Here is a 10,577-nt window from a genome sequence, read left to right on the forward strand (position 1 = left end):
GAGCTTTTACTTATAAGGCTGGTAGATCCAAACATTCTGCTTTACAACGTTCTAAAGCCCTCAGGAAAACCGTTTCGGTTCAAGGTGTTTTCAGTGCTGTGACTTCATTCTGGATAGAGCGCATACACACCACAATAAAATTAGCAGTGGCTTAGCTCGGCTATGCGTAGCGTGAGCTAAGGGTCAGCGGGCTATTCTTAGCTTTCCTGGTTGTCTAGGATTAGCTTGATTATCATGCTTCCCTCTGCTTCATTCACACACACACGGTATACGCATCATGTGACACATGTATATTTATCCAGCGGCTCCGGCGCAGCGTCACCAATCGCCACAGAGCTAAGCTGGCTCCACAGGCCACGGCCGGACTCGACTCTCCTCCCGCGCTCTCGATTCTCCTCCCGCGGAGCGCGGGAGGAGGAGAGTCGAGTCCGGCCGTCACAGGCGCACGCCGCTGCTGCTGCGACGCACGAGCCATCGGTTCCACACCCGACCACCCCTCGCATGATCATCGAGTGGACTGGGCCGCTACGTGCGGAACGGAGGTAGGCGAAGACGCTGGGCGCGTGGGGTGTGTGAGAGACGCCTGGCAGCGAGCAACGTTCTGTGCGTCGTGTGATGTCACCTCGCGCATGCGCAGCACGGCTTTCCAGGAGCCGCGCGGAACTGCTCAACTCAGCCAGTGAAGCTCCTCGGTTGTGTGTCTGTGACAACAAGAAGGGAAATAGGCTCGAGGTTTGCGCGGCCCATCATTTAAACAGGTGCTCAGCCACGCCCACATCTGGCCGAGGGCGGACAACCTGCGCCCTGTAGGCTAGTTGGCTTCATCGTGGGTGATATCTTGGCCCTATGAACCCGTAATCACGTTTGTACCAGGTGAAATAAAATATTGTGGTAACCCTACAGAGCCACTTACTTTTTTCACAAACGTGATAGATACTTGGCCAGCTTTCCGTCGGTACGTATGATCTCACTTCCTGGGTTCGCCAACTGATGTCGAGTATTTTTCCTCACCAGTTTCTGACTCACCTCCACAGGACCAAAATGTATCATACGTTGGAGAATTTAAACCCGCCGAGTAGCTATTGCACGGCACGCGTCGACGTGCAGCCGCTTTAACCATACTCACACGGTTTAATGTCATTTTCAACGCGTCCTCCGAAAGGTGGTGTACTGTCTCGTCCTTAGACTTTTATTTGCGTTGATGCTTGTCCAGTAAATTCCAAGTTGCCATCGCCCTCTTTTGACTCCGAAATATTTTCAGAGTTTATGTCCTCCTCTTGCTTCTGCTCGATTAACTCCACACAGCAGGTCATCCGAGTCACCGCACTCAAAGCTTAGCGGGGCAAATTAATACCCGCCTTCACTCCGCCAATCCGTTCAAATTGGGTGTATCGTGCACAAAAAATTGTCCCGGCGTAGCCAGCACTGAATTGGTGTTCTGCCAGCTCGCAGAGAGTGACGCGTTTATTCGAACTATACGTATACAACTAGTTTTGGGCAATCCCAAACCCGTTTTTTTCATTCGCTCGGAAACTTAAGGATAGGCTTTTCAACAATACGTTAAGTGTTTGATTAAAAGCTTGAGGCCCGACTCAAAATTCCCGGTTACGTATAACGTATCGTATTCAAGCCAAATGAAAAATTACGGGATTTATTTACATGTGCGAACAGGATGTACCTGCAGGAGTGCGCGAAATCACTGTTTGTTTTGTTGACAATTTGTAATCTTAGAACACGAACACAAAGCAACATATTGTTGCCCTTAAGCATTTAAGGTAATATAATACTTGTTCTCACGTGCCCTGACGTCGATGCGCTGAATATTTGAATAATTGAAGTCACAAGTAAATTTTCTTACTTCACGAGCGACCTTTACACAAGAGATGGCCGTAGCCCTAAGTATCTACCATACGACATTGTTTTTACAGATCATAAGAAATAAACTAGCTTATTTACGTTTTTGAGCACCATAAACTGACAAACAGCATCGGTAATGCAGTCTAAACAAACAAACGAAACCTTAAAAGGGAAACCCACCCCATCGCGAAATATCCCGTGTGTTCTAGCTACCTATATGCCAACATAGAGTCAAGATATATTGCAGTTCCTCAGCGAAGATCTCGATATAGCCCTCATGCCAGCCGGCTGGGGTGGGGATCGTAGTCGCGCGTTTTTGGCGAGCACTTTGCACATGTCCCCAATAGCCTTCTTCAGCTCGGCATCGACGGGAAGCTTGGGCGAGGACCTCGGGGCTCGAGGATCTTCTACCTCGTCGTCTATTTGGGACAGTGGTGTCAGTTCCTCGTCCACGTCCTCCGTGGAGTAACAGCAGCTCGCCTGCATCAAGCCGGACAGCCCGTTGAGTTCGACGAAGCGTTCGTCCAGCCTCTTCCGTTTGTCCGCTTGCCAGAACGGACTGCGGAGGCACATGGTCAGTTCGGTGCTGGTGAAGCCTTCGGTGGCGTCCGCAATGTCCGCCAGCGAAAGCGAGGCGGCGTAGCCATCCGAGCCGCTGAGCAGGTGCTGCGTGATGTGGGCGCGGCAGGTGCGGTCTGGCAGCGGGACGTACACCCTCCTCTGGAACAGCGTCTGCAGGCTCGACGACAGGAGCCAGGGGCTGTTGGTGACCCCGATGACGTACCTGCACGGGACGCCGTCCCAGTCCAGGACCTCCCGGATGCACTCGCAGAAGACGTCCAGCGCGTCTCCCGTCGAGTTGCAGAGCTCGTCCACCCGGTCCAGGATCACCACCGTGGGCACGACGGCACGCGAGGCGTCGAACACCGCCCGCGTTGCGGCGGCGAGCTGCTGCTTGGGCCTGCGGAGAAACTCGGGCACGCACACGTATGAGACGGAGCAGACACGGATGCCGGCGCTCAGCGCCCGCGCGAGGCTGTGCCTGCCCGTGGCTGCGGGGCCGGACAGCAGCACGGTCTTCCAGGAGTCCGGCTTGGCGCGCAGCGAGGGCAAGCCGGCGTCGCCGCCGAGACTCGGGATCTGCATGAGCTGGAACAGCTGCCGAAGGACGCCGGGAAAGCCGACGTCGACGCACCGGCCGCAGTGGCGACCCGTGACGACGACGCCCTCGATCTCGCACACGTAGCGCTTGTCCACCGTGCGCAAGTTGCCGCTGGGCAGCGAGATGTTCTCCCAGGCCTCAGGCGAGTCAACCTGGGGCCTGCGCGGTGACCACCGAAGGGAGCGAAATTGGAATATGTAGTCCGCATGGTGGAGTTAGCACCAAGCCTGCGGTAAAAACAATTCGGCTGAATCTTGAAGTAAATTTACGCACAGGGGATGGCGAAGGTTAAGAATATGCCTTAGATGTTTTCTCTGTGCTCAACAATGTTGTCAATTTATTCATTCATTCATTCATTCATTCATTCACTCATTCACATTCATTTATTCATTTCATTTACTCATTCACATTCATTTATTCATTGTTTCATGATTGATTGATTCATTCATTCATTCATTCATTGTAGGGTTTAACGAGCCGACGCAACGCAGGCGATGAGGCGCGCCGTGTTGGAGGACTGGACCACCTGGGGATCTTTAATGTGCGCCGAAATCTCGTACACACGGGAGTTTCTGCTTTTCGCCTCAATCAGAAAAGCGGCCGCCGCGGGTCAATGTTGGCAAGTATAAAGTAGGGTACCAGATTTAGGAATTTTGGAAAGGATCTGCCAATGTAAACTTATAGTTTCATAAGTTTTAAATCTTGTAAAAGAGGCCTCGGTGGTGGCGAGGAGCAAAACTCTTGGTTTATGTCATCGCAAACGGCCTGGTGGATCCTAGAAACGTACAGAGTTTCTGCAATTCTACGGTGCGAAACACTTCTGGGAACGCTTTATCTGGGTCGTGTAGCTATAAGGAATCAATTTTTTTTTAGAGAAACCATCATAAAATGAAATTTAATGTCGTTTCTAGGGACACAAGATGTGGACGCAGAGAATGGTGTTCGTGCATTCGCAGCAAACCAGTTGCACTGCAAGCGGGCACGCATAAAAAGGGCCCATCTCCCCGAGAGGGGGACTCGAGTAAATGCGTCGCATAGGGGGTGGGTGTATTGCGTTAACGTTTAGTGTTTGGGGAGTTGGTGGTAGTGAATGCGTTGTATCAGCAGCTTCTTTACGTAGTTTGAATGAGTCAAGGATATAAGGCGCGTTCGTAGCCTTTCATTCTGTGTCGGTTTTGTGGCGCAGTGGGAAGAGCACCATGTACCTCGCGTTCCGCCCACACGTAGTGAATGCGTTGTATCAGCAGCTTCTTGGCGTAGTTTGAATGATTCAAGGATATAAGGCGCGTTCGTAGCCTTCCATTCTGTGTCGGCTTTGTGGCGCTCTGGGTAGAGCACCATGTACCTTGCGTTCCGCCCGCAGGGTCGTGGGATCGAAACCAGGCGCCGGTAAATATTATTTTTTATATAGTGTAGGGGGAGGGGTGCGGACCTGTTGTTGAGAGCGAGGAGGGTAGCGTGATGCGGGAGAGGAGGAGTGGGGGACAGGGCGCACCTGGAACGGCTGTTGCGGACGCCGAGGCACGCCAACGCCGGGTGACATCGTGAGTTTAAGAAATGCTCTGCATTTAAAAAACATGCGCCGCGGTGGGACTCGAAGCCGGATCCCTCGAGTTGCGCGTCCCATGACTTGACAACTGGGCCACCTGGGAGGCTTATTCTACGCCGCTTTCTGGTGCGGTAATCCAAGTTGAAACATGTAACGGGTACCCCAAGCCGAAATAACTAAATACAGATGAAACGTGAGTTTTACGGGCGCGTATAATTGCTGCGGACTAGAACGTCATTATCTTGTTCTAGATAATATGATAACGACGCGACGACTGGGCTATGTGACTTAGTAATATGAGAAAAACATCAGTCGACATTCCCTCTATGCCGACAGGAACGCGTCTAGTTATTTTCTTTCACGTTTTGGCGTAACGGTTTCGTAAGTTTTTTTTCATCCTGCACTTGCAATGAAGCCTTGGAAGCCTGTAACACATGCCAAACGCACTTTTTAATGTCCAAATGATGTACTCGTTCAAATACAAATCTCGGACGTTTTAGCAGCGAAAGCTACGCCTGGGCTAGGCGCACCATATGCAGTGAAGGACTCCGGATTAACGTTGACCGGCTAGGAAATCCGCACGTGCGCCTATCCGCTCTTTCCAGCACCTACAAGTGGCGCTGCGGAAAACGGTAATGGCGGACGAGACGGGGATCCGGCCATAGAGTTCCTTAGAATAACACACTAGAGTGGAATGAGGTGCTAGCGTCTATGCGGCTCACATTACTGCCGTCTATGTAGTCATGGGCCACCAGTACATCATGCGCTCGTCTTACTTTCATCATTGGCTTGGATTGAAATGCTTTAGTGGCCGTATATTCGAACACAATGCCACAAAAAAACACAAAGTGAAAAATAAACGGGGTGTTTTGAAGCTTAGTAAACAAGAAGTAAAGCGTATTTTTGCAAGAACGGTTGTATCTACTATTGGAGTTTCCAAGCTTGCAGTTTACAACAATGTTGCTTTTTTTATAGAAACTCATTACAGATCTATTTTATTATTTGAACCATTATTTCACATAATAAGTTGTTTGAAGAGCTTGGCAATGCTTTTGAGCGCGACTATGAAAAGTTCGCCTACGTGGCAAACCAGTGAACCGACCGTCAGCTACAATTTAACAAAACTTATTCATCAGCGAGTTGGTTCATACTTTAAGAAAACAGAAAACGTGGCGTTAAAGTGTCGCGAACGAAGAGAAGATAGGACAGATACAGGCACCCGCATCTGTGGTATCTTTTCTTCGTCGAAGAACGTTTTGTTTCTTTTTTTTTTTCGTCAGCTAGAACTTTCGTCGCGGCATATTACCCGCTCAGTCATACGTCCTTCGACTGCCGCATGACCAACGCCAGGTGCGATCACTCACTGCCGACCTTTTCACCAAACACGGCTACCACAGAAAAGGGAGGATTTTGGCTCCCTCGTAGCTCGTAGACGTGTTAATGCATAGTGAAGACAGGAAATCCCAAAAACTGCTTAAGTATCCAATTGCCATGCCAAGCCCAACCCCACAACCGGGGGTCTTCCCATAAACCCCCACGACGACATAGATTACCAGGGGAAGTTTCCTCTCTGGTATACTTACTAAGAAACTCTATGGATCCGGCCCTTGTAGGAACGTCCCGCCAAAATCTGTATAGCGGCCTCAAAGCCCGTAGGTCTGCTAGAAACAATTACCTTGTTTAAAAATAAACACACGCACACGTTGCTGAATGCGAAACAACATCAGGTTAGTCTTGGAGTGTTTGGTGCGGCGTAAAAAGCCGCGTGCGACGCAATCCGCTGTGCACAGCTGACTCTGCACGGGAGTGGTTTTAGAACAAATAACGCAGTTTTCTACTGTGAAATAAGCCCTTGAAGGGTGAGTTCAGCATTACTGATGCCTAGCATTCTGGTTTCGTTTCTGCTTCATTCAGGCGAACCTTAACAGGAAACCTGTATGTAGCGATATCCTGTGTGGAACGAAAAATTGCGAGATTTTGTCAACTTCGTTACGTCCAGGTTTAACTGTATTTCTTCAAAGTTTTCGATACATTTCTTCTCATTGCTATCCCGACAAAGCAGTGCCTCGAATAAATCCAACTTTTGCGGTCCCACGTCTGCGTTCCCAACTTTGGCGTTCCCACCCCTCCAATCAGAGCAGGCGGTCGGGCCCAACTCACCGGAGAGTCCTGAGCTTGGCGGCGTAGTTGCGTATCCGTCGCAGGATGACCTCCAGGGCGTTCTCCAGGTGAACGGCGGCCTGCGTGTAGTGGGCCAGCGCCGTGACGTGGTCCTGGGACGCGATCTCCAGGAAGGCCCCGCGCTCGGCGTGGCGGCGGGCCTGGTGGACGAGCAGCATCTTTGCGCTGATTCGGGAATTTCGGGGGCACCGCGGAGGGGTGGAATTTTGGCTGTTGCTCTTGTCGTTCCTCTATCGTTGGCGCGTACCCATTCGGGCAAACATCAGTGCTTCAAGAAGGGGGCAAAAAGTATCCCATCTAATTGCGGCGTTCCGTACAAAGATAATTAATTGAGGTGTTTGAAGGGAATTCTATTAATTTGATGTATTCAGGCTTCTGCATTCGCCCAGAGGGCATTTTTTTATGGGCTGCATAGAACAGTCAGTTAAAAAAACACAAGCGTCAATCTCCAGTTGAGGAAAAATAATATAACCATCAAGTAAAAAGAAAAACAAAAGAATACAAAAATTCGATGTCGCCGATAGAACTTTTCGTAAGAAAAACCTAAGACATGTCATGAAAGATCCCTGCCAGGAGAATTCTAGCACAGAAAAGGACGATGAATACAGAAGAAAGGAAGAAACAACGAACAGGTGAAAATAAAGACAAAATAGTCAAGAAGAAAGGACGAAAAAAAACGAATATCATGTCAAATAAGCCTCAGGAGTCATATCACTGCACTGTAGATATAGACAATAAAAAAAATTCCCCCGCATTTCCCCGAGGGGGAGAATGTGAAAGTGCGAATGCACGGTTGTCGGCCCGCTTGCGGCGCTTGCGCTCGGCCCCCGCAGCCCACCGCCTCGCCGCCTTCTCTTCCATCTCTTCCATCGGGTTTGTAGTATCACGTGTACACCACGCAGTTATCAAGCCGCTATAACGCCGCTGAGTCGCCAACGCACGCCGCTGACGACGTAGTTTGAATGCGTTAAAGATATAAGGCGCGTCACTAACACTGATATCAGCGTCGCGTCCGTGGCTTGGTCGGTAGAGCGTCGCGCTGCGGCCGCAAAGTCCTCGGATCGAAACCCGGCGCCGGATGCTGTTTCTTATTAAGTGCGAATTGCGCCGGATGCTGTTTCTTATTCAAAGTCCTCGGATCGAAACCTGGCGCCGGATGCTGTTTCTTATTAAGTGCGAATTGCGCCGGATGCTGTTTCTTAATTAATTCTTATTAAGTGCGAATTGCGCCGGATGCTGTTTCTTATTAATAAGAAACAGCATCCGGCGCAATTCGCACTTAATAAGAAAACAGCATCCGGCGCCAGGTTTCGATCCGAGGACTTTGCGGCCGCAGCGCGACGCTCTACCGACGAAGCCACGGACGCGACGTGATATCAGCGTTAGTGACGCGCCTTATATCTTTAACGCATTCAAACTACGTCGTCAGCGGCGTGCGTTGGCGACTCAGCGGCGTTATAGCGGCTTGATAACTGCGTGGTGTACACGTGATACTACAAACCCGATGGAAGAGATGGAAGAGAAGGCGGCGAGGCGGTGGGCTGCGGGGGCCGAGCGCAAGCGCCGCAAGCGGGCCGACAACCGTGCATTCGCACCTTCACATTCTCCCCCTCGGGGAAATGCGGGGGAATTTTTTAAATATAGAGGAGCACTGCGGACGCCGCCGCCGCCGCCTCCGCCGCCGGCGGTGGATGGTTTGGGGTCGCTTATAAAGTGCATTCGCACTTAAAAAATACAGGACAAATCCAGCAATACTCCAAGCAATACACTTGGACGGCAAGTCAAGTAATACTCCAAATACTACATCGTAATGATGATGATACCCTTGAGGTGTTTAGCACGACCCATAATTTTGGCCTAGCTGCCCTCATTCTTCCTCTTTCCCGGGTGGCGGCTGCGGTTCGTGCGAGCATTTGTGTGCGAGTAGCCGTCGACGCATCACCTGAACATAAAGGTTTCACTGAGCTAGCGTTGTGTTGTCTCGTCTCTCCTCGTGTTTTGCGTCCTTTTTCGCTGGTTTACATTCCTTCGATATGTACCAACTGGCCCAGCAAGCTGCCCAGCAAACTGCAACAAGGAAGAGATTCGTTAAAGAAATAAAAATAGCAGCGGCTTAGCTCGGCTATGCCAGGACATACGTAGCGTGAGCCGATTATTCTTAGCTTTCCTGGCTGTCTAGGGTTAGCTCGATTATCATGCTTACTGCTGCTTCAATGAACATGCACGGTATACGAACTATGTGACACATGTATATTTATTTTTGCTCAACGTCTGGTTGCTCCTCTATTGCCACAAAGATGACTCGGTGGTCAGTGTAGTGTAGTAGCACGCTGCCGCCGCTATGGCCACAATCAGTATTTGGAGTTGATTGTCTGCCTCTGATACACAAGATCAATTGTGGTTCTCCATTGGGTCGTCTGTACAGACAGAACACTGGCTAAGTCTAGGTTAAACGTGTCCTTCAAAGGAACCCCAAGAGAGTCTGGAGCATGACTGAAGTCCCCAGCCACCACACCGAGTTCGCTTGCCGCACGACTAGGTATAGACGCAGCCACTACGTCTATAGTGTCTTTAACTGAATTGTTCGGCGTCGCGTACACGGCTTTCATGACCGCACCACTTTCGTCAAGCTGAACGGCACAGGCTCCAACCTTATGCACCGCTACGTTTGGCAGTTCACTGGCAGCAATCCCATTGAATGCGCCAGACGAAACCCATTGCGTCAGACTTGGATACTGAGCAACGGAGGCGCACAGCTGGGCACGCGCCGGCGCCAGTGCGTCTGCCGCGGCTATGACGTCACTCCTCTGGAATGCGCAGACCGGCGAGGCACGCTCAGCGGCGGCGGAGCGCGAGGTGTGTGCGCGTGTGACGTCACTGCTCACCGCGCATGCGCAGCACGGCTCTCCAGCAGCCACGCGAAACTGCTCAACCTTTGCCAGTGTTGCTCACGCTACAAAAGAGCGAGGGTCAGCCTGTCAACTGCACGCATCTTAAACGCACGGGGAAAAAAACTTCCTGCTCAAAAATTGAGAAGCCCTCCTACAAATGTTTACGCCGATAATGTTTTACTGCTAAAGCAAATAAACAGGGCAATGAAACCCGATGTGTTTTCTGAATGGGTGTCTGCGTGAAGGGGAAGACGGCAGAGTGAGGCTGCGGTTAGTAGACGCGCTTAATAAAGTGCGTGTCATGGCGACAATAGGGAACCTGCGGTGGAGCTTTGACTGACAGGTAGCGCCGCCCTAGTGGGAGAGCAGTTTTATTTTAGGTAGTACCTGCAGCAGACGCTCATAACTAAGGTGGCTATACGAACGCTAGGGGCGGCGGTGGTTGTCGCGACGTTCCCCCGCAGAAAGCCATGTAAAGTAAGGTATTCCTGTGTCTACCAGGGCCACAATCAAGAAGGATTCGATGCAAATTTTGCGTTCTACTCCTCTCCGTCGAAACCGCGCGAGGTCGAGCGGCGATAGCGCTGGGTTCAGGTGGTCCGACGGGCGAGGCAAGCAATCGGACTTCTCGTTGCAGCGAATCTTGACGTTGCGAACTTTTGCGCGGCTGACCGCGGAGAACAACGAGTTTACGTATCTTTATTAAATCCACAGCCCAGACTGCCCACCATGGCAGCCCACATTGAAGTACAGTGCGCTTTTCGAGGACAACGCGAGGGGTAAAGGGGTAAGCACTCTTACAATATCCCTAACATGCAGGGTGAAAAAAACAACTCGTTCAATCTGCAGTAATGTCGGCAATGACTCAAATACTTAAAAACTCAGGATTTCTTGACGCAAAAATACGTGCTCGTGCCACTACAGTACCACATTTGCA

At 50.8% G+C, this 10,577-nt stretch overlaps 1 protein-coding gene across 1 annotated transcript; it reads right to left on the minus strand.

Moving 5' to 3' along the window:
* Positions 1-1,910: 1,910 nt before the first annotated feature.
* Positions 1,911-6,961, minus strand: LOC144142006 (vacuolar protein sorting-associated protein 4B-like). Its single transcript, XM_077673436.1, has 2 exons — positions 6,729-6,961; positions 1,911-3,178 (listed from the first exon to the last, which is right to left on the minus strand). Exons 1-2 carry the CDS (start codon positions 6,905-6,907, stop codon positions 2,089-2,091), a joined length of 1,269 nt encoding a protein of 422 aa, XP_077529562.1. The 5' UTR covers positions 6,908-6,961; the 3' UTR covers positions 1,911-2,088.
* Between the last annotated feature and the right edge of the window lie 3,616 nt (positions 6,962-10,577).

The sequence above is a fragment of the Haemaphysalis longicornis genome, unplaced genomic scaffold (genome assembly GCF_048455015.1).
Source record: "Haemaphysalis longicornis isolate Haplotype H1 unplaced genomic scaffold, Haemaphysalis longicornis Haplotype H1 scaffold_6, whole genome shotgun sequence".
Taxonomy (NCBI): domain Eukaryota; kingdom Metazoa; phylum Arthropoda; class Arachnida; order Ixodida; family Ixodidae; genus Haemaphysalis; species Haemaphysalis longicornis.

What these genes read in the sequence shown, in the direction of transcription:
- LOC144142006 (XM_077673436.1), bottom strand. Translation starts at nt 6,907, where the DNA reads ATGCTGCTCGTCCACCAGGCCCGCCGCCACGCCGAGCGCGGGGCCTTC. An exon ending in GCCAAGCTCAGGACTCTCCG is followed by an intron (nt 3,179 to 6,728) that starts GTGAGTTGGGCC and finishes GTCACCGCGCAG; the next exon opens with GCCCCAGGTTGACTCGCCTG.